The sequence below is a fragment of the Vidua macroura genome, chromosome 1 (assembly GCF_024509145.1).
Source record: "Vidua macroura isolate BioBank_ID:100142 chromosome 1, ASM2450914v1, whole genome shotgun sequence".
Classification (NCBI taxonomy): Eukaryota; Metazoa; Chordata; class Aves; order Passeriformes; family Viduidae; genus Vidua; species Vidua macroura.
Genome location: NC_071571.1, coordinates 42,422,799 through 42,446,653, shown reverse-complemented (window position 1 = coordinate 42,446,653; position 23,855 = coordinate 42,422,799). Strand labels below are relative to the sequence as shown.

Genomic DNA, 23,855 nt, shown 5'->3' with positions numbered 1-23,855 from the left:
AGCAGAAGAACCAATGAAACACAGCCACTGGGTATGCCTGGAGGGGAATCTTGTTTCTAGTCCATCTGATTTTGGAGCAGTGTCCTGACTTTGAAATAGCTGGGGGATTTTTTAGCCCATATCACTAATGCTGCTATCATGATTTTAGCATGGCTATAATAATCACAAGAAGAGCAGCTTGTGCAACAGCCCAGCTCTTGGAAATGGTGCAGAAAGAAAACAATCTTGTATGTCTATTTTTATAGAAGTAGATGATATAGAAGGGAGGGTTTGCTGTCTTTCCAAACATTAAATTTTAGTCACTGGTGTAAGACTGGTTGACATTTTACTTTCTATTTCAAAATGTTCATGTTTGATTGTATAAAAATAATAAGTTTTTCCATGGGGTAAGTAATTCAGCTCACTTGTCATTTTAAATGGATACCTGAGCAGATTCAGGTGACTTGCCAATGCACCTGAGTGCAGTTGGACCAAGGGCCTTAAATACGTTTGCATGGGAGAAGAAAAATATGCCACATGAATGGAAATAATACAAAAGAAATAAATTACATGCAACAGTCAGGCAATCAGGAGGAATGAAAGGCTTTGTCTTCATGTGCTAGAAATAACTGAACTGATCTCCCAAGATCATCATTAAATCAGCTTTAATAATGTGTTGTCATCAAAAAGAGAAAATTGCCTTCACTCCCAACATGAGTAGATTATGAAAAGATGCTTACAGATGGCTCACAAGGCTGCAGCTGGTTTCTTGTTCTCCTTTATCCAAAAATCAAAGATGCTATAATTCTTCAAGATCTTTGTGAGAAAAAGAATCAAAGAGGTGCATTTGGATTTTTACATTATGTGACTCTGATTCCTAGAACAAATGGCGGCAAAGCAGCTGAAGTGTCTCATCTGATTCCAGAGCTCATGTCCCTGGCAAACCCATCCTGCAGGCTGTAGGATGATCCTTGACTGTATTGGTCACACAGGTTGGACAGGGCAGGATCTGTGATGCTGCTTCTGGGAATGTGCTACGTCCACTGACCAGCCTAGGTTTGGCAAGAACTCCAGCAAAACTACAAAATAAGTGGTGCCTGTACGCTAAAACCTGGATGGAAAGATAGCCCTAAGAGTGGAGAGACAGCTGATTTCTGGGTCTGAGAGATGCCTTCCTGAGAAAGCATCTGTTCCTTTTAGAAGGAGCAGGGATTCTTTCACCACCTCTAGACAACCCCCTTTCTGCCCTCGCTTTGGGAGGGAACTGAGGAATGTGATTTAGGGGCGGCTAGCAACACCCTGCCGCACCAGCTGCCGTCAAATCCCGAGCGGCGTTTCCGGGAAGCGGGGAGCCGCCGGAGGAGGCGAAGGGAGGGAGGCACGGCCGTGCCACGAGGGTTCTGCGGCGGAATCTCGGTGCCCTCCCAGCCCCGCTGCCCGGTGCATCCCCCTCCGGGCCCAGCCCCGCCGCATCTCCCGCTGCGGGGGTGCCCCGGCTGCGTCCACTCTCCGCAGAGCTCCTCCCTCCACTTCAGCCAGCCATCCGGATTTTTTTTTTTTTTTTTAATTTACTTTTTACCTGTAAGTTGCTTTTTCGTTTGTTTGTTTTCCATCTATTTGGAAATACAGAAGCACAGGGCGGGCACCAGCGCGGTGCCTCTCCACAAATCCCTCCGGGAGAGAGGCGCTCGTAGCCGCTCCGAGGGTGCAGGCGGCTCCCGGCACTCCGCGTCCCGGGAGCGGGCGGGCAGGGCCGGCTTGCGGAGGTGGTGTGTGGTGTGGGGCCGGGATCCCCGGACCGGGGCGGGCTGAGGTGAGGGGAAGGGCGGCTGCCGCCCCGGCGACGCGGCGGGGGTGTCGCTCTGTCTCTCCCACGGTATTTTGGAGGGATGGTTTGGTGTTTTCTCGCAAATCACACTCATCGTGTGAAGCTTTCTCATCCGGGACGGCAGTGAGATGAGGAAAAGCTTCACCCGTAATTTTGTGTCCATGTGCTTGTTTTTACTTAATTTCTCCTCCGAAGGGAGGCGTGTGAAACCTCCTCGCAGGTTTTCACCATAGGGTTTAAAGTGCTGTGGTTGTTGGTGTTTTAGTGCTATGGGATCTGTTTTGTGGGGGGGTTTTTGTTTGTTTGGGATTTTTTTGGGGGGTTGATTTTGCTTTTTTTTTCCCCCACAGCACTTAAAACATTCACCTGTCGACCTCGTCTGAAATAAATGGTAACGTGTTTGCATCTCTCAGGTTACAGCGTAAAGAAAGGTGCATGCTTACCCACCCTATGAACAAACAGGTCAGTACCTAAAAGAAGTGGGTTTGGTGTTTCAAGTTACTTGGAAAACGGAATTTCAGCACAGTGATTTTTACTGATGTGCATTTAACTCAGTTAAAATGTTGGCATAAAGAAGTAGAGTGTGTTTTCCTTTGCAGGCAGGAATTCTTTTTGCTTGCAGGTAAGGTGAAGAAAGTGATCCTTCTGCTGTGCTCATGTGTGGCCCAGCGTAATTAACTGGGTGTGGAAAATATGTATTTATGCTGTTTCTTGCTTCAGGATGATGATGTTTTAATAATGGAAGGCAATGGGTTTTGATACTCAGTTAACACCTTTTATTTGTCTTTTTGCCAACAAGTGCACAATGATAGCAAGAGTTCCTCACCTTACAACTCTGTTTAAACTGTGGAGTGAGTGAACTGCTCTCTGGTATCTCTACAGATTTCACTGAATGGGCAGATGTGACTGTATTGCCTAGTGTGTGACACTTAGATCTGAGTGTAGCCACAGGTAAACACAGCCTCATGCTTCTGATCCAGTTATGTGGCAAGGCAGCAAAGGCGTCAGCTGTGTGATGACTTCAAGGGGTCACGGAGTGTAAGGTGCCCTTTTGATACAGAGGCTGTTGTGTAAATCAGGATTTGCAGATTATTTCTGATGAAATTGTCCTGATTGCCGATGGGACAAGATTGTATGAGGAATATCTCAAGTGATCTGCCCTTACCTTACATGCTCCCTCTCAAAAAAGATTTTTGAAAAGAGAAAAATCACCTTTGATGAAGAGAAATCCCAGTACCAGGGAAGCACATGGGAAATTCAACAAACCAAGATTTCCATTTTCCAGAAATGGGAGCAGAAAATATTTAATCATTCAAAACTTAAGTGTTAAGAGTCTAATAGTCATTATTGCTTTGTTTTTTAGTAATGCTTTGGTTTTTCAAAGAGTCGTTTGCCCTGCACATTTTTTCTTTGATGATGACTTTTTTTTCCCAGTACTGAACCACCAGTGCTTTGATCCAGGAGTGACTGGTATATACTAGGTTGTGAGCAGATAGCTCTCTTTCAGTCACTTTATAATATTATATAGATATATCCATGTACAACTGAAAGCTAATGACATTTTGTCCCCCTAAAGTATTTTATCCAGATGGTTATTGATAAATGTGTAGTTAAGAATCCGCTCTCTCCTTTCAAAAAGGAATTGATCTGTATAAATACTTCTAATTAGTATGTCCTGACATTAAAATACTTCTTATTAGTATGTCCTGCAGGTTACAGTATAGGTATTAACATATTTTGTAATAGTAAAATAAAGATTTCATTTTATCATTTGTGCACTGTGTACATGATGTTTCAATGCCTCAGGATACTGAAGCAATGAAGAGAAGTAAATAGATCACCAATGTAGCTGGTAATTTTCTCTTTAAACTGACTGATAATTAAGATGATAAAGCTATTACCAAGCTAAGAAAACATATTGGAAGAGTAGATAGGCAGTAAACAAAGAGCCCACATGGATTTAGAAAAGGGAGTTAATGAATGTAAAAAATAATGTTTTGGAAGTAAGATGTGTCCAAAGAGTTTCCAAAAGTCAATTTGAAATAGTTTTCACGACAGAAATAGCAAGACAAAGAAGGAAAGCAGTAGCCATAGGCAAAGCTCAGTGTGAAGCTAATCCCAGAACAAAACAAATTTCTTTCTTCTCCTTTGAATGTGAACACAGATGTTGGACCATGGGTACCCAGGCTGCAGAGCCCATGGGGTTTAGAAAAGGGAAGCTGTATGAGAAGCATTCTTTCTGCTTTCTCCCTTAGCCCTTGGGCTCTGACTGGAGCTAAGGACAAGACCGTGTGTTGCAGGTACAATGGGGCTGACCTAGAGTGCTCTGGCCATGGACTGGAGACCACCTTTAAGCTCCTGTCCTCAGCACAGGTTGGCACTGGTGATTGCTGAAATAGAAGGGCAGTCCTGAGCAGCCACTGGTATGTTCAGCAATCAGTATGAAAGAATTAGGAGATGTGACTCAGGATAGATCACGCCAGGCTATGTTGATTTTTCTGTGCCAAAACCAATGATTTCTGGAATAACAAAAGCAGGCAAGTTCTCCTTGTTGTGTTCCTCTGACACTTCTAAGCTTGCCATATCCCTAAAGTTGCCTCTTTCCTCCTCAACCCGTGGGGAGCATAAGGATTTTGATATGTGGATTGTCAGTGTTCTGAGGTACTGAACGATCTCTTGGGGTTAAGAGATGTCTGGTCAGGGAAATGGAAAAGGATGAGCGGAAGTTCTGGGAAACCTAAACCACATTTGAATTCTAGAAAACTTTTCTAGAGGATATGAACGTATAAATAGCCTAATTGTTAGTATGCATGTTTCATGCCACCTTTGGGTTTGTCCAACATACCTGTGATAGATTTACTTAGACTTAGTAACTTTTCATTGCAAAATGTCTGAGTTAAAGTGTATCTTTTATATTGTATGAGCAGTGCAGAGTGATAATAATAGGAATACGCACGCACACACGCATTTCATCAGCTGTTAGTAGATGCCTATGTTAATGTTCTTAAAACCTCCTTTTTAATTTATTTTTAATTTTTTTCTTGCTGAAGAAGCCTGCATCTCTTGTATACACAGGCCTTGCACCTCTGGCAGAAACATCCAGCTGCACTCAGTGGAGCAGCCCTGCTCAGGTGTGTGCCTGGCCATGGTTGTGTCTGTGTTGCAGGAGCCCAGGGGAGCGCTGAGTGAGCACCAGCCCCGGCCTGCTGCCCACAGCCCACCTTTCCTCAGGCGTGCGAGGTGGGGAGCAGGCACCTACACATAGGCACCACGTGGAATACTGGAATATGGGCAGGCTGAGGGTGAAATCTGGCATCGTTCGCATGACAATACAGACATGGCCCTTCCACACAATAAAAAGTTAGTGGTTGCAAAACACCAGGCAGTTCTTGAGGAGGAGATGGAATTTCCAGTAGGTGATCCAGTTGATGAAGTTAGATTTTATGAGTTTCAAGTGAATCAGGGCTTCAGGCTTTAAGACAGAATCACCAAATCCTTTCAAATTCCCTTTGTCGTTTCAGGATGCCCACGAGAACCCTGAGTGTTGTTGCCCAAGTGTTCCTTCTTCTAAGCATAGTCCTTGTTATTGCTATTGCAGTGATTCAGATAAATCAGCAACAGATCCTCTCCCCAGGGCTTAAGGTAAGTCTTAGGCAACCTCAGGAAGGAGAACAATGTTTTCAACTGATATTTAATAATATGCCTTGTAAAACTCATTTTAATGGAGTGATTCAAATGAGCTTACAGCCATAAATTAATGTTTAATCATATCATCATGGGAAAACTGAAGCTGAGAGAAAAAGAGAATTGGTCATGGGTCCAGCAAAGCAGGAAAAGTATTTATTTCTTGATTCCCTCTTTGTGGTGGCTATCACACAATGTCTTATTTTTTTAAATTTTTTTTTTTAATTTTGCCAGAGATTGGAAGTAATTTTAAAATAATGTTGAAGTGGGAAATACCCAGAGTTTAAATTCTGCCCCAAAGCACAGCTGGGAAGTTTATGCTGACATCTTTGCAAATTGTTCCTGTGTCTCAAAAGCATTTGGGCTCTATGTATGTACTTGATCCTTTACCACGTGTTGGGACTTGCTGGATATTAACAGAATCACACTAACTTCTTTAAGGGGAGCAGACCAAACTGCAAAAGACAAACTGAAATACTCTGAAGATCAGGCTTTGCCTTCTGCTGTGGAACATGTTTGCAGGTTCTTCAATGCGAGATGTACACAACTGAGCAAAAGCTGTAGAAAATACCCTTCTAAGAAGCCTAGCATGTAGAGTTCTGCTTTTTTTCCCATGATCCTCTTGTTAGGTTTTTCTTTGAAGTCCCTTCTACCTTTCTATCTGCAGGTGTTTTTAACTGGATAGTTCACACACTGATAACGATAGGCTAATGCCTCCTTGCACTTCATGGGATTATAAACACCTTTGGCTCAGTCTGAATCATTTGGTGGTGTGAGAGTCAGACAATGGGATAAAACCATAATTCTGATACCCATTTTATGTGTTTGTGTGGTGTGGCAGGGGGTGTGTGCTGGGGCCACAGTGCCTCAAGTATGTGCTCTGTTGAACCCCAAATGGCTGCTTGCAGCAGCCTCACATCCCACCAATTTTCATGCAAAGCAGGACTGGATTGACATGTGTCCCAGCTGAAGCCAGGACAAGGCTGAAGCCACTAGCTAAAAGACAGCCTACACACCTTTTGTGTTTGTCATTAATTCAGTTTCACAACCAGAATGATAAAACTGTTTACCTTACTTTTTGAGGAAGCATTTGAACCACCTGGACTATCTGGAGCTAGTTTAAGTGGGGAGGTTAGCTTACTGAATCACAGCAGCTTCACGTCAGCTTCTGTAGGAAGGCTGCTGTTTCCTCTACTGGGTGTGCCTTGGCTTTGGATTTGAGTTTGGGCTGTAAGCCTGCTAATGCAAGTGATATGGAGGACCCTGAGTTTGATTCCTGAGACACTGAGCTGTCCTCAGTGAGTAATTTACATTTACAAGAAATTCACAGGTAGAAGGAGGACCTTGGTAAGCCAGAGAAGCCATCCAGTAGCTAGCTGATATGATGGAGCCTAGAAATGACAGTGTCCTGAACTTAATGGTTGAGTAAAATTAATTACGGCAACAACATGATGAAAGCAGATTTTTTTTTTTTTTTTTGTAAATGGCCTTGTTCTTCTGTTACTACTCTTTGTGTTACCTGTGGCATATGTGGCATAAAAGCTCTTTCCCAAGATGTATGTTGAGAGCATCCACTGTGGCACAAGAGATAAATTATATGCTATGCCACTGGTGTTTTAAACTGTTATTGCAAAATTGAATGTTTTGGATTCTTGATGGCTGGATTATCTGAAGACTGAGCCAGTGATTAGTGAAGGAAGGGCCTGCCCATTGCATGAGACTGGGGCACTGAAAGAACTCGTGACTCACTGATACTCACCATGAAGTGAGAAGTGTGATGAAGAAAACATAAACATCCTCAGCTGAGAAGTCTGCAATTGCAAACAATGATAGCACTGAATGAGATAAGCCTTTATAGCAGTCAAAATAAACCCACCCAAACTGTCTGTCTGTTGCTGTTTTGTGAGCCCTAGAGAAAAAAACCCACTTCATTATTGTATTTCTTTAATTTGCCCCTTGAAGTGCTACAATTTTCAATACATACATTTTTAATTTCTCTTTTGGCTCTTAAGAAGTGTTTTGCATTGTTTGTGGCTGTTGTACTTGATTGAAAATTGTTCAAACCTATGTAGCTGAATTGAAGTATGCATCTAGCATGTTCCACTCTTGTGACCTCCATCTTCCCTGTAACAGGCTTAGCTTGTTAGCTTCTCTTGGCAGTTTCCAAAGTGATTGGAAGGTAGGTGATCCATCATTAACTGTGCCTGCTTTAAGGGTTTGTGCATCTCTACATCCTCCTATTGGAATGATACTCAGGCTGAAAAGGTGATTGATCCTGGGGCTTGTGCTTGCTTATCTGTTGGCATTAATTCTCCTCAGGATGTACCTACAAAGCCATATTTCCATAATAAACATTTTCCTTCAAGTAACTTTGTTTCCCCCTTTCTTCTTTCTTTTTTCTTCTGGACTAGAAAACAGAACTCTGAAGCTTTTCTGGGTTAATGCTGTCTCCCTGTCTTGTCCGACTAATCTAGTCCATAGATTTGATGGTGCAGTACTTGGATATTAGGGAATCACCAGGCCTTTGAGATGATGGAAATACCCAGTGAGACCGTTGAGGGAGGAAGGAAAGGAGGGAGAAAAAGTAGTTCTATTTAATAGTTGCTAGCCTGGGATAAGGGTTTGCCAATGCTCTCACAGTGCATTTCAAAGCAGGAAGGCATTGCTTGCCCTTAAAGAGCAGCCAAAGGTGATCCAACGTGCAACTTGGACAGAAATCTAACATCCCTAGAAAATTTTAATCCAGCCAGTTTGTCTTCGGCAGCCTGCTAAGACAAGGCTTGTAGAATTCTCTCACCTTCTTAAGATTCAGCATCTTGTGTGATTTCTGTTTTTTTAATTAAAGATTAATCTTGGTCCTAACATGTGGCACAGTTGTCACTGATCACCACTTTTTGAGGCTGCATGGGCCAGTTTGCACACAGTGAACTCACACAAGTTCTGAGGAACTTTACAAGTCACCTTGAAATGGGCCCAAGAGACCTTTTAAAAAATGAGCATCTCTTTTAAGGAAGGAAGAGGCTGTATAGGAAACATAGAGGAGGAGGAGGAGGGGAGAAAGAAAATGTAAAAAATTTTCAATCACACGTTGATTCAGATAAGTGTACTCACTGTAAGTATCCACTACTCTTTGGGAAGGAAATCTCTTGCTTCTAGAAGGAGGCTGGGAAATACAGGGGAAGGAGGAAGTGGCTCAAAAAGCCCACAGTTAACTGAGGTAAAAATACTTCCATTATCTTCCAGCTCTCCTTGGGCATAGTTAGCTCTAAAAGTAACCAAGTTAAAAACTTATGTTTGGCACTTTAAGCTGAGACTAGATTTAATTAGTAGTCCTTAAGCAGATTGACAATTACTGTATTATGTACCTCCAGGGTGCCCATCTTCCAAGGAGAGGAAATAGACTCAAATTATCTTTGCCAAAGTAGTTACTGAAACAGAACCTGATGATGTAGTTTGATAGTATCTCTGTAGTTTGATAGTATCTGTGGAGGCTTTAATCTTTTAGTGTATCAGGGTAAATATTGTCTGTTTAACTATAAATGAAATTTTCATTATCTAACAATCCTCTGTAAAACAGACTGGACTGGTATTGCTGGTATTTTTTGGGGGCCAGGAGTTTTTAGGATTACAGTAGAAGCTGGGAATAATCAGGTGTGGAAGCTGAATGGTTTGCCACCTGAGGCAGTGATCCTTCCCAGTTGGACTTTTTGGTCCCCCAGGGAGGCAGTGGGATGAAATTTATCAGCCTGCTACAGGGGCTCTTACTGCTTTGCAGACAGATGGAGGCTCTCATTTTTCAGTACTGTCAGGCTCCTCGGCATCTGTCTGTTTCAAAAGAAAAAAGCAGACAGAAAAATGAACCTTATACTGTGTGACTCCTACCAATTAAGTGACTTTGGAAGAACTAGACATACTTGCAGGGATCATTAAGAGGATACCAAAATTGCATTTGGTTCCCTTTATGAGATTGCCTTCCCAGTTACTACAGTTTTCTCCTGCCATAAAATATGGGAAAGGGGGAAAGACTGGTCTGGTGAGCAGTGGGGTGGGATGGAGAAACCTATGCTTTAATCCCAGAGTCCAAGGGACCTGAGGCAAGTAATTTAAATCTCTCTTATTTATTTTATAAATAATCATGGGGTAACATTGATTCTCTTTCTCTCTGTGTTGTCTCATACTCTGGCACAGCCTGTTCTCAGAGGCAAACTCTCAGGTGGAGTAAACCACTCCAAGGGAGAGGTTTATGGGGCAATTAGGAAAGAACCAGACTTGTTACATCATTCATACTGTCGACTGTTAGGTACTTAACCTCTTTGCTCATAGCTGTATGGATCCCTTGTGCATCCTTGAATCTAAAGCCTGTGCTTAGATATCAAACCCTTCTGTATTCAGGGAATGGACTGGGAAAAAGGAAAATGAACCTGTTCCAAAATCAGGCCTTAACACAGTGTTATCTATTTGTCACTGTGGGTTTTGAACCTGATACTGGAAGGGGATGAGCATTCTCCATCCCCACCAAATTAATTATTGAAGATATGTAGTATGTTCCTTGGTTTGCAGCCAGATTCATTCTGTGCTTGGATTCATGCCTAAGCGCCTAACACTCAAATTAATCTCTCTTGTAAATAATACACTGTGCATGCATTTTCTAAATGTCTGGTGGTGCAGTGAAGTGCAGCTGCACATGGGTATTTAAGCTGTCATTGTTTGTTTCTTCATCTAATGTATTCTTTCTTAATCCCCAGTATGGAATAGTCGTTGATGCTGGATCCTCTCGGACTACAGTCTATGTCTATGAGTGGCCAGCGGAAAAAGAAAACAACACGGGAGTAGTGAGCCAAACCTTCAAGTGCAATGTGAAAGGTGAGCTCAAAGGAAAGTTCCTTAGCTGGTTTTAGCTTTGCTTGTACTGTTTATTTCCCTTCCCTTCCCTTCCCTTCCCTTCCCTTCCCTTCCCTTCCCTTCCCTTCCCTTCCCTTCCCTTCCCTTCCCTTCCCTTCCCTTCCCTTCCCTTCCCTTCCCTTCCCTTCCCTTCCCTTCCCTTCCCTTCCCTTCCCTTCCCTTCCCTTCCCTTCCCTTCCCTTCCCTTCCCTTCCCTTCCCTTCCCTTCCCTTCCCTTCCCTTCCCTTTTTCGCTTTTCACTGCTGCAGAGGGAAGACTGTCAAGACTATGTCTGTATCTGTCAGCATTAGTTATTTTCTTCCTGATACAGTAAGGTGCTCTAATCATTGCACCAGAGAAAGGAAATTGTAGCAAAATTTGATTTACTCCATGGCAGTGCATGATTGGTGCAGACAGAATTCAATCTGAAGACAGTCAGAACCTGTAAATGTTCAGTCCTTGTGTTTCTTTCAGAATAAAAGCATTATATATATATATTTTAAAATAGCTTGGAATAAAAAGAGTTTTGGAATAAAAAGAGTTTTAGAATAATGGCAATCTAGCTCTTGTTAGGTGCTAGTTGTTAATTAAGCTTCTCCACGCTACAGAACTAGTAGTAAACTGAGTAATATTGAGTAAAATAGCTAAATTGGCAGGACTATTTCTGACAGGATGTCATTGTTTTATCAAATATGTAGGTGTGGCCTCTGTCTCAGGAAGACCTGTGCACAGCTAGAAGATGTCCCACAGGTACCACTGGCTACCTGCCCTGTCTTTTGTCTGAGGTTTTGAATTGATTCCTCACAGACAGACAGACAGACTAGGCTGACTTCTGATCACACTTCAGTATGGTTAGGTGTTTGTGGATTCCTTCATAGAAACTCTTAGTCAAATTCAGTGACATCTGACTCAGCTTTCAAAGTTAGGGAAATGCCACGCATTTTGTGAAGACAGATGGCCAGGCAGGGGAAGGAAATCAGGTTTTTTGTTCACTGATAATAACTGTAGTGTTCAAAGAGAGTATTTTCCTTCTCTCTCAGTCATGATCTTGCAAAGTCTGCATCCCTCTTTGTGTCTGGAAATAGATGCTGGAGATGTAGCCACAGAGGCCCATGAGTAGCAGGCAGTAGAAGGCAATGGTTTCTTAACAGCACCAGCATTTCTATCTTCAATGTTAAATGTTTGTGTGAACATTCTCAGCAATTCTAGAACAAGGAAAGGAAAGCAAGTGTAACATGAACAGAAGTAATGCACTGTCATGTCTCTAATGATGAAATGTCCTTACAAACTGCTGGAATGGTGGCCAGCCTGCTCAGGGGAGGGGTACACTCTGAGTTGTGTCTTGACTCATTAGGAATGTTTGCCTGTAGGAACTGTGGTTTGGGAAAAATACACAGAGAAACTGCATTATTCTTCTCAAAAAAAAAAAAAAACAACCCACCAAAAAAAACCCCAACAAAACAACAACAACAAAAAACCAAAAAAAAAACACAAACAAAAAACCAAAACAAAAGAGCAGTGCCTTGTGAATTTTTTTGAATTGGTTTAGATTTTGTTTTACCTCCGGGGAATACAAATAAATTGCAAAACAGAGGAGTCCAAATTGCTGTGAACTCTCCAGGTTCATGTCCTTAGCTACGATCAGCCAAGTACTCCCAATCCCTGAGCATACAAAATCACCAGGGTTCAGTCTTCTAGTCTTGGATAACTCTGCACTGGAGGAGACAGAGGGCTGGTTCCTGGGAGATGTCCCCAGCTAAGCTGTGGGTGATGGTGGTGAGTACATCTGTCAGTGTTTCTTTAGTGACCCTCTAACCATAGTCTTAAGCACTTAAACTGGGGGATAGCTCTGGGCATAATAAAAGACAGATTTTCACATACCTTCTGAACTAGAAGTTCAAGTGACCAACTACTCTGTGATTTTTCTGGTGGTTTTATGACTTCATTTCTGCCTTTATTAAGTACCTCTGCCCTTGTGTATAGGAACCAGCCCCAAATCAAAATCCTTACTTTATAGTGCAGTTAATCTGTCCTGGTAAGGCTCTAAGCATTGGCAAAGCAGGCAGTTGTCCAGAAGAAAATGGTCATTGTCTTGTGACCTGCTCTGTCTGAACACTGGAAGATGGGAAGTTGCAGCCACCAAAGCAACATGAGGCAATGGCAGCTGCTGAGGATGTTGCTGCTCTGTTTTCCTCTGGTAGCAGCTTTCCTTCCAGTTTCAGGCCTGTTTGTGCTAGACTTAAGACTTTCAGAAAGTCTTACTTCAAAACCAGGGCTGTGAACATCTAATGATGACATGGTAATGTTTATGTTTAAATTCACACAGTCAAAAAAAGGAGTTCTGGAGTGTGGAGTCTGTAAAGGCTTACATATTTTTTCTTCTGTTTCTATCAATGCAATGTGACTGAACATAAATGATTTCTCATTTCAACCAAGAAATTAAATCAAGAATTAAGAAAGGTGGCTAAGAGCCACCTTTTGCTTAGCTTGGGACCAGGTTGTGCAATAAATGGCTGTTACAGAGGCAGATGGAATTCTTGCAGTTTTTCTCCATGCAACTTCCTCAGCTAGGGAATTTTAGTAAGGAATGTTTTATTTACACTCAAGTTGAGCCTGAACAAGTCAAGATCCTGATGGTCTTTGGAGTGTTCATTGTTCAAATAGCTATGCCTTATGCAGCATGGTGTAACTCTCATTCCTGCTCTTTGAAGGCTTTGGAAATCTGGAAAGCTGTTTACTAGTTCATGCACTAGAGCAGACTTATACCTCTATGAATTCAAGAGCCATTTCTGTGCGTCTTGAAATGCACAGAGACCACATTGTTTATTCCATAAGCACTCCTAGTTTTCAGCCATCCTACCCTTGTTTGCAATTATGGTGGGGGAGTAAGGGGGAAATGTCTTTCTCTTAACACCTGTTTATTTATTGGGCTAATTTGTAGTTGGCAAAGCAGAATGAAATCTATCTCCTTGTTCTCTTTTAGGCCCTGGTATATCCAGCTATAAGAGTAACCCCGGAGCTCTTGCCAAGCCTCTTGATGACTGTCTGAATAAAGTGAAGGAGAGAATACCGGTTCATCTGCATAAAAACACTTCTGTTTATCTGGGGGCTACAGCTGGCATGAGACTGCTGAGGTATGGCAGAAACTTGAACTACTCTGTATGCATACTAGCAGAGCAGTCTGTGAAAACAGAACATGAAAAATGTACTGGATGCATTTTTACCCACTGGAAATTGGCCATCTCAAAAGGACATGGAGCCCAGCCAATTTCATTTAATAAACCTTTTTGAGAGGGAAAGCATGTCTGCATAAAACCCCTCTGTTATGCTGTATTGCAAAGAAACTTGCTTTATTTTGGAGTTTAATTTTCTCATCTGTTATAAAATGCAATGTTATGTAAACAGATAATGTTTGTGCATGTCCATGGGCAGCAAAGGCAGATTGAAGCTAGACACTGCATTCTGAGTGTGGATGTGATCTGATGTGATGCAGCTTTTGGGGTCTGTCTGTGGCTCTAGCCCTGGCACAAACTGGCTTTATTATATTTGTTCTGTGGCTAAACAGAGCTGGAAGAGAGATTCCAGGACTGTTTTAACCAGAAGGTGTCATATAAACACTCAGTTCATTAAGAATAAAAGTGTATATATAAGGAGAAAAAAAAACCAACAAAAAAAACCACCCATGAACTTGCATGATAAAGAGTGAAGTTGGTACACACTGAGGGAGTTACTTGCTGAAAAAATGCTGGATACTGGTTCCCTCTCATAAGCTTCCCCTTTAGGGAAATAATGTCTATTTCATTTAGGTGATTGTAGGAGTTTTCTTGAATTGCTAGTCAGTGAACAATAAACATGAAATTGCCTTTCCAGATGCTCAGTGTCTCATGTTTTGTGAATTGCTTAGGTTGCAAAATGAATCGGCAGCCAATGAAGTCCTTGCAAGCATTCAAAGCTACTTCAGAGCACAACCTTTTGAATTTAGGGGTGCGCAGATCATAACTGGGCCAGAGGAAGGGGTGTATGGATGGATAACAGCCAACTATTTAATGGGCAATTTCTTAGAGGTGTGTGGAAAAAACTGCATGATTTTCTTTTCACTGTTGCTCTCTTATATATGAGAAGTTTGAGAGGACATGCCTGTTAAAGTGTTATCGTTGCAACTTCTGTTTCCCCCTGAAGTCTCTAACAGGGTCTTTTTGTGGCAGTAATAGGGCAAACATAAATCAAAGAATATGTTGTTATGGGAATGGGATATGGCAAAGGTAAAATTGTTGATCCACAAAAAAAGAGCTCTTCTCTAAATGGCATTGGGTGTCTTACCTAAAACCAAAAGGTTAGATTGCTCTTAAATGCATTGGTATGTTTAGTGTGACAGGTGTTGATTGTTTTGACAGTGGTGCCAACTAAAGCTCTTTTCTTCTGCTTGTTTGCTGAGCCTGCTGCCCTGCTGGTGAAGGAGCTGCCTGGCTTAGGGGTCTCCAAATTGTTTGGCAGTGTTGGCTCACTTGTCTTAAGCAGACAAGACTGTTTGAAGCACTGAAGGTGGTCAAATATGCCTCAGCTGAGCCAGAAATCATTCATACACAGCTCCTTTCAAGACTGCTGAAAAGCTGCAGGCTATGAGCAGTGGGTGACACCAACTGTCCTGTGCAGACCAAGTGATACCAATATAAACACACTCATGCTGTTCCCAAACTTGGAATAGGGCCAGGCAGGAGCCTCAGAGCAGAGAGGGAGTCAGATGTGTTGGAAGATCCCTTTTTAGGTACAGGTATTCAGTGTGATTTCATTCAGAGTAAAAGATGTACCAAGACGATCTGCAATGACTCATCTGCATTCACGGCAGGACTGTGCTGCCCTCAGCATCGACAGCACTTCTGCCAGATTGCCTTACCAGAAATGAAATTAATTTCAACCAGTACTGCTGAATATTGCTAGCTGTCCTGACTGAATGGTTCCTATCAGATCATGGCCATTAAATAGGAAGGAATTACTTGTTGGTGCTGTGAGTGATAGCTCATGGTTGAATGTGTTGGTGACTTGCAATGTTAAGAAAACAAGTATTGAAATCACCCATTCTGTAGGAGTTTTTCTCATTGTATGCATTTCATGCAACAAAAATGGCATCATGGTCTTCAAGGTGGTGTTGGTCTTCTACCACATAAATTTTAATAATCCAAAAATCAAATTCCATTTGGCAAATTCATAAAAATGGACTGCAAGATGCTGTGAAACCGGCTTAGCCTAGAGAGTTCTGTGAAGGAATATGTGTGTAATATCACTAGTAGAAGAGAGAAATTCTGACCTTTCTTGTGACAGCGGGCTCACAGTCAAATTCTGTGAGGGATTGTTTATGGGAGTTTTTCACTGTAGAATTTTATTGTGAGCGTATTTGCTAGCCCATAAACCCCATTGTTTCCCTTCTTGTGTGTACATTCATCTCATCATGCTCATTGGGTAAATATTGACACAGATAATCATGGGAAATCTGTATTTGGCACTGTGACTATGTAGATCAAATACAGAATTTGGGGAATATTTTGGGTAAAGGGAAAAATGCCATCTGAATGGATCAGACTGCAGTTTCAGTGGAGGAGATCTGCAGATTAAGGGTCCTTGTTCTTTTGACTTTGATGGAGTCAAAGTCTGACTATTTTGCATTTTTCACACTATTTTCACTCTCTATCTCTGTGATCTCTTAGTATTCCTTTAATATTTCTTCTTTCCTTGAAATAAGTAAATCTTGATACCATTTCCGTCCAGATTTGTTCAAGTTCTCCTGGGTATCTGAACTGCAATTCCCTACATTCTAGGATAGACATTGCTCTGGCTAGTTGTATGCTTTGGTCATTGTGCTGTCCTATTGAGTGGAACACTATGCTGCATTCATTCTCCCATCTTTCAAGATCATTTCACTCTTTGAAAGTACATCCCTCTTACATAAAAACATCTGCACATTTTCCCCATAGTTACTTTTTTTTTTTTTGAAAGAGTGGAGGACAAAGAAGAGGGGGAAAGTTTCAAAAAGTAAAGAGTAGAAAAGCTTGAGGGGAGAACAAACAGATGACATTTCTAATTTGCCTTGTTTTTAATTTTACATGTAGAGAAACCTTTGGAGGACATGGGTCCATCCTTACAGAAAAGAGACTATGGGTGCACTGGACCTCGGAGGAGCTTCCACTCAAATTTCATTTATCCCCGAGGACCCTGAGGAGCACTTCAACAGCACCTTGCAAGTGAAGTTGTATGGTTACAACTACAATGTCTACACTCACAGCTACCAGTGCTATGGGAGAGATGAAGCTGAGAAAAGGCTTTTAGCATTGCTGTTCCAGGTCTGTTTAAGACCCTTTGCTACGTTGCTCTTGCAAGTGTTCAGTAATTGTCTGAACAGGGTCTTTAGGCTTGTATTATCTTCCCTTTGCTGGAGTCTGGAGACCCCAGTAAAAGCTCAGTTGTGCTTTGTTGTGGCCAAACACTCTTAGGTTTCATACAAAGAACTTTGTTAAAAATCAGTGAGTGTATTTGTTAAAAATTAGTGAGAGCCATTTGACAAAAAGGCCTTGTAAATATTTTGCTGATCTTGCCAATGACTTCTGGAGAAAGGAGTTCCTATGAATTATAGTGATCAGCAGTGTTGTGCTGACCAGTCATGTCAATGAACAGAAAAATATATGTATCTGCAGTTTAAAAAGATTCCTGTAGTTCATGCCAAACTAGGTCTTTCTTGCTTTTGACTAGTATTTATTGTTTGGGTTTTCTTGTTTGTTTTTGTTTGATTCTTTTCCCCCCAGAAATCAAACGCCAGTGCCAATGTGGATAATCCCTGTTACCCTCAAAACTATAATACAGCATTAACAATGAAGGACTTCTTTGGCAGCCTTTGTACACAGTCTCTGAGACCAGCAAATTACTACCCAAACCAGCTTGTAAAATTCCATGGAACAGGAGACCCAGGTCTGTGCCAGGAGATGGTTTCTTTATTGTTTAACTTCACTGCTTGCAGAGACAGAGAGGACTGTCCATTTAATGGAATACATCAGCCAAAAGCTAAAGGGAATTTTGTGGTAGGTTTGCAAACACAGTGTGCTTCTTTCTGAGCTTGCTTGCTCTTGATTTCTGTAGTTCTGAAAGTAAACTGTTACCCACTCCTTTTCTGTAGGCTTTCTCTGGATTCTACTATACAACTAATGCTTTGAATTTATCTGGGCACTTTTCCCTAGATGACTTCAATTCAAGTATGTGGTTTTTCTGTTCACAGAGCTGGGCACAGGTAAGTGGGTTGGTTGGTTGGTTTTTGGTGTTGTTGGGATTTTTCTTTTCCATTTTAAACCTCTAAAAGAGGGATATAAAAATAATATGGACCAGCTATGTGTTCAGAACCTTTCAAAGGTCTGTATCAACCCAGCATTTGTTTTTCCACTGTGCTTCAAACCATGTAGTATTTCTGTCATTCTTAACACTTGGAATAGGTTTCAAAATTTCAAGTTCTAACCACACTGTAGAGATGACATGGAAATTTTAGAAATCATAACATCCTCAGTTGTTGTGAGGATATTATGATTTCAATGTGCAGTTTTATGTTTATTTTCATTGTTTACTACAAAAGCTATGTCACTTTTAGAGTCTTTCTGAATCCCTGTATCTAGTTGTCTACACCTTTACTTGGTGTTTCTGAAAAATGTTACTGCTAATTAACTGCTAATTAGAATCCAAATATTCTTTAGTTACAAAACCCAAAGCATTTGCTTTTTCTATAATTAACTTTTTTTTTTAAAAACCCTTTTGCTTTCAGCTCCCATTTATGCTGCCTAAATTTGAAGAAATATATGCTAGATCCTACTGTTTCTCAGCCAATTTCATTTATTACTTGCTTGTACATGGTTACAACTTCAATGCAGAAACTTGGCCACAGATACATTTTCAAAAGGAGGTGAGTAATAATAATTTTCTATTACTGTCATTTTAATCCAATGAGCTTGAGGAGGAGACAGAAGATGCAGCAGCCTGCAAAAACAGAATGGTTGCAAATAGCCTTGGTAAATGACTGTCAAATGTTTGGCATAAGACAAAGCCACTTTTCAAACCTCAGAGCAATCTCAGCCTGTTTTTCAGGGGTCTCAGCATTGCTTGGAGATGCTACATAGGTTCGTTTAAAGAGCTTTAAGCCAAGATCAAACACTTGTGTTTTAAACATTTCCACAGTATTTTGCTCCAGGCAGTGATCTGCCTAAAACACCTCACGGTCAAGGTCAGTTTGAGCTAACCCTGCTGAGCTAGAGAGCAGAACTCTGCTTTGCTGTCTCCTGGCAGAGCCTTGGAGGAACTGGCAAAGTGGTTTGGAGTCAGTGAGTGGTGATGAAGCAACGAGGACAATTTTCATCCTCACCCAGCTCATCTGTCTGTGCCATAATCTGTCTCTCTGGAATAAGAATGTATTTTGATGGGGTATTGCCTTGAGAAAGAGAGAGAAGGCTTACAATATCTGTGTCATAGATGCATTTATTTTCCTCTTTGCTACTATACAAAGCCTTGCTCTAAAATCCTATCCCAGACTGTCTCCTGATGTCCATATAGTTTGGAAATGCTTCAGCACTTGCATGCAAAGCCAACAAAATAATAGGTTGTAGATCTTCATGGTGTATTCTTAAATCCCCTTAGATGCAGGGGATGCTGGCAAGCTGTGAATGAGAAATCAAAAGCAATGTTTTCTGAACAGTCATATCTATTACTTGTGCACTGAGGAATCAAGTAGCATTTTCTTGCCTTATTTTGACCTCTGGTGGACAATCATTAGTAGCTCTGGAGGAGTGTCCAAAGTTGAGCTGTTCCACCAGAAAAACAGTATAGAGTTTACTTTGAGATCTTAATCTCCACTGGGTAGGGGGATGGGGTGTGGATTTGTCTTGATATTTAAATATATATTGCATTGTCCCCAGCAGAGAGAAGCAGCCAGAAACAGCAACATTTTCTTGTATTTAGCCAAGACTATAACAATACTGAGGAAAAGAAAACCCCAGAAGGCTTATTTGAAATTAATACCTTTGTTACCTAGATTTTACACTAGAGTAATCATGAAACTCCAAAAGGCAAGACTATATCCTCTTTATTAGATCTGCCCCTACTAAAATAGTAAGATCTAATGTTGGCTGATCAGCTAAGCTACCCTAGAGATAACAGCACAATCTTACTATGATTGGAGGGTGGTTTTTTTGTCTATGCTAGGAGTATATATTTCCTTTTAATTACTGAACACAACCAATGAAAAGGACCTTGGCCTAATGCTAAGATCTGGGTGAGATCCAGAGCTACATGATTTGCAAAAATTAGAAGTTTTAAACCTCATGATGAGAGGAAGACAGAAGACACTTTACCTTTTGATCATTTCCTTATCAAGTGCCAGGACGATGACTTAATGAAAAGGACAGTGGAAAACTGGTAAACTCTGTTGTTTAAACTAGAAGTGGGGAAAGACAGCAAAGCAGGAGAACCATAGAGCAAATACAAACATACTCCCTTGGCTGTTGTTTCATCCATTTTGAAGTAGTTTTTAATTTATGTTTATTTTTTAAACGGAAGAGCCTAGTTTTGATTCATTTGCAGGCACAGAAACAAACATGGAACAAAAGATGATAAATAGAGTTCCTTCTTTGGGGACTTTATCCTTGCTTCCTCTTTGTCCATGTTGGTGAGACTCCTTGTGGGTTGTTTTTGTTTGCTTGAACTCAAATGACATCCTGGGATTTGGCTAAGGTGAGGGGCTAATTTTAGCAATTGGCATAGTAGTCATGGGGTTTTTTATTTGTTTGTTTAAAATGTGTTTCTCGCACAGAAAATTGCATAACTGTCTGTCTGCATATACACCACACATCTCTGTACCCCTCCAATACCTGTGTCTTGCTTCTTTAGCCCAGTGAACAGTTTTATTACCATCCTCTAGAACTACAGAAAAAGGGTAATTTAAAATGGTTCTGTATCTTCTTTGTATATTCCACTAAAGGTTTCTCCTTGCTAATGTAAAGGACAGTTGCCATTAACAGCAGTTGAGCTTTTGGAGTCTATTCTCTTTGCTTGAAAATTCCATGGGAATAGGACTCCTCTGTCTTCATTTCAGGTTGGCAACAGCAGCATAGCGTGGTCACTTGGTTACATGTTAAGCCTCACAAACATGATTCCAGCAGAAGGCAAGCTGATCCAGCTACCTCTGAACCCTTCTCTGTTTGCTGGGCTCCTCGTCTTCCTCACAGCTACGGCACTGCTGTGTCTCCTCTTCCTCGTCTACTTGTGCATTGTGTCACATCACCGGAAGAACATCCCTCATGTTGAACACGTATTTATTCCAGAATGAATGAACTTGGCTGAAGACAAAACAAAAATTTTATAGTGCTACTAAGCAGGACTTTATTTTGCCCCCCATTTTTTAAAAATAATGACAGCAAAAATGACTTCTGAACCAGAAGCATAAATAGAGAAGAGGCACAAAGGAATCTGTGATATGGTAAATTGAAGTGCTTTTGAAATATTTTGGTAATTGTTTCTGTAAACCTAATTTGTCCAGTGTGCAGCAGAGAAAACGTGGGCATATATGTCACTTTGCTTTATAAGGGATTGCTTGCCTTTTCCTGCCAGGTATGTATTATTTTTTTTTGTTCATTAACGCTGTGCTAACTGGTGAGCTCAAGTAGTGATGGATTTGATCACAGTGGCAGTTGTTTAAGATAAAATTAAACAAGCCAGTAGCAGCTGTGGGAGGTGGGAACATGGTAGCTGTCCTTGTGTGCAGTGCTGACACTAAAATCCCTGCAGTAATCTAATTTCTGAAACTGGAACAAGCACTGCAAAATGACAAGAACTGAAAGGAAGAGCTGTGATAGAATTGTTTTTATTGCTGTTCCAAGTTGATTGATCCCCATCACAAGGAGGTATAATAAACTGTCAACAGCACTCCGGACTTTTGAGCCTGTCTTAAACAGACCTATAGCTTTTAGTACCATGGAGACCCCAAAATGCCTCTGGTCTGGTACATAAGATTTGCTTTGGAGGTGGAACAAAATGCTTTCACACTTTAGTAACTGAACCTAAATTTAAATATCTTATAGTTACCCCCAGAAGACACTGGAGTTTTCAATATTGTTTTCTAACTTCCACAGAAATGGTTTTTGTAGCTTCTCATACTGAAACCCTGACCTACCACATATTGTCGGTCTCAGACAGTGGCAGTCCGTAGTGATTTGACATGTATGTATTATTTCAGCTGTCTGGACGGAGTCTCAGATCTGAACATTCCATTAACATGTTAAGCCCTTCTTTCAAGGCCAAGAGGAACAGGAGGCAGTCTCCAGGCCAGCAAAACATCTTTTCTGTGTGGATTCAGGAACGTATTGCTAGAGCTGCAGTCACGGCTCTAGTGCCTTGGTCAGTCTCTCCACTGTCCTTCAGCAGTGCTGGGATCCACCTGGCAGATGCTTCTGCCAAATGTTCTGACTCCAGAGCTTTCCTGCAAGTGCTGCTGCCTTCACGCAGCAAACAGCTGGCTGCCTTGAAAGCCCAGCCATTCTTCACCAAACCTCACACTCCCTTAAATCATAGGACTCTCTCAGCTTCATCTATTCCCAGGATTGATTAGGGGATGGATAGGAAAACAGTGGCCAGTATTTTTACCCATAAATAATGTTTTTCATTTCAGTCTTTTGTTTCTATGTCACTTTCTTAATTATGTTTGGTTGTGGAGTTGGAGTTTTGTTTTCTTTTGTGTTTTTTTTTTTTTTTTCATAGGCTGACAGATGATTTGAAGGGAGCTAAATATCTTTTTAAATGAAAAAAAAGAAAAAAAGTGATTTTTCAAGCGGATCAATAGGGCTTTGTCCTTTCTCTATTGATATACTGCTAAGTCTTCTCAGTCTTACTGGAATAGCAATAAGGTAAAAGGTATTATAAGATGATGAAGAGCCCTGTGGCATCAAAGTTATATCTGATAAAGTGTAAAATTTACTTCAGAGTGCATGGACATTAAAGAGGCTGGCATGAGATATTTTGTGTGATGGTTTTGTAACTGCAGTTACGGGTGAAAAAAACCCCAGACAGTTGGATGAAAGCATTAAAATGTTTTCTTTAGTTGCCAAATTTCTGTGGAAAATGGTATTCTGGAATATTTACTTGCCCAGCAAAACATTTGCTTTGTGAGTGGCAGGGCCATTCAGATGTGGTTTTACACAAATGGAACACACTTGGAAGTTAGTCTCTGTAAAGCTGGCAGCTAAAGAACAAGTAAATTTGTTCAAAAAACATTTGGACTTCCAGATGTACACGGATAGGCCCAGTATCTGTTCAAAGACTCAAATTCTCCCTGTGAATCACCTGTTTTACTTTTTTAGTAGTTCCCTCTTGTCCTTATGTATACAGTCTCCCTCAGTGTCACCAGGATACCCACCTGCTCCGTCGTACCTCTCCTGGCAGTTTCAGATGGCAAAACTGAGGGTGTTGAACTTCCAGCCAAGCAGCTTCAGTGACCACAGCCAACTCCTCCCCAGGTGTGAACTGGAACCAGACCAACAGGCCAGATCCCTGTCCTGCTGTCTAGAACTGAAAGGATCTCTGGGAGAGACAGGGAAGTTGACAACACTTGGGAATGTGTACAGACCAGAGGTTATTTATCTTTCTACACTCTTCAGTGCCTGCTTATGAAGATTAATAAAATTGTGAAAAGTTAAGCCAAGTGTACTTTTAATTTTTAGCATGTCTTAGGGGGTAGCACCCCTTCTACCAGTATTTTCATGCTGGTAGAACATCTGTTGTTAATAGAGAGGGAAGAAATGCTGTTCTGGGGGTGGAAATTTGCAAGATGCAAAACTGATCCAGGTTCTGAAGTGGACAGGACTTACTATCTCCTGAATGCCATGTTCTCAGCAAGAAAATCCTGATGGTTAAAAGCAAGCCACTCTTTTTTTTTTTTTTTTTAATATATTACATATATATATACATACATAAAAGCTGCTTGATTCACTGATAAGGTCTCCTTTCCTGCTGATTAGGCTTGAAAACTGTGGTCGTATCACCCCAGACAGAACCAAGCCCTAGGCAGCCGCTTGCTCACTCGCCCACCAGAAGGATCAGGGTGAGAATGGAAGGGTAAGAGCTGGAAAACTCATGAGCTGAGATAAAGACAGTTTAATAGGGAAAGTAAAAACCGCACACACAAATAAATAAAAACAAATAATTAATTCATTGTTCCTCTTGGGCAGGCTGCTGTTCAGCCATCTCCAGGAGAGCAGAGCTCCATCATACATAGTGGTGACTTGGGGACACAAATGCTGTCACTCCAAATGTCCCCCACTTCCTCCTTCTTCCTCTACTTTATAAATGGAGGTCTGGAACATCTCTTTGGTCAGTCTGGGTCACCTGTCCCAGCTGTGTCTCTTCCCAACCTCCAATACATTCCCAAATTCCGTGCCAGTGTGGCAGTACAGAAAGCAGAAAAGGCCTT

General features: G+C 41.3%; 1 protein-coding gene across 2 annotated transcripts; it reads left to right on the top strand.

The window, feature by feature from the left end:
* The first annotated feature begins 2,173 nt into the window (after positions 1 to 2,173).
* Positions 2,174 to 23,076, top strand: ENTPD3 (ectonucleoside triphosphate diphosphohydrolase 3). Of its 2 annotated transcripts, XM_053996268.1 has the most exons (11): positions 2,174 to 2,269; positions 5,329 to 5,449; positions 10,237 to 10,354; positions 13,356 to 13,506; positions 14,277 to 14,436; positions 16,477 to 16,707; positions 17,167 to 17,439; positions 17,535 to 17,645; positions 18,168 to 18,305; positions 20,487 to 20,870; positions 22,829 to 22,913. In XM_053996268.1, exons 2-10 carry the CDS (start codon positions 5,330 to 5,332, stop codon positions 20,718 to 20,720), a joined length of 1,536 nt encoding a protein of 511 aa, XP_053852243.1. In that variant the 5' UTR covers positions 2,174 to 2,269; position 5,329; the 3' UTR covers positions 20,721 to 20,870; positions 22,829 to 22,913. The 2 variants fall into 2 exon arrangements, with proteins under 2 accessions (XP_053852243.1, XP_053852251.1); XM_053996276.1 differs by lacking the exon at positions 20,487 to 20,870 and having other exon boundaries at positions 22,829 to 23,076.
* Positions 23,077 to 23,855: the final 779 nt, after the last annotated feature.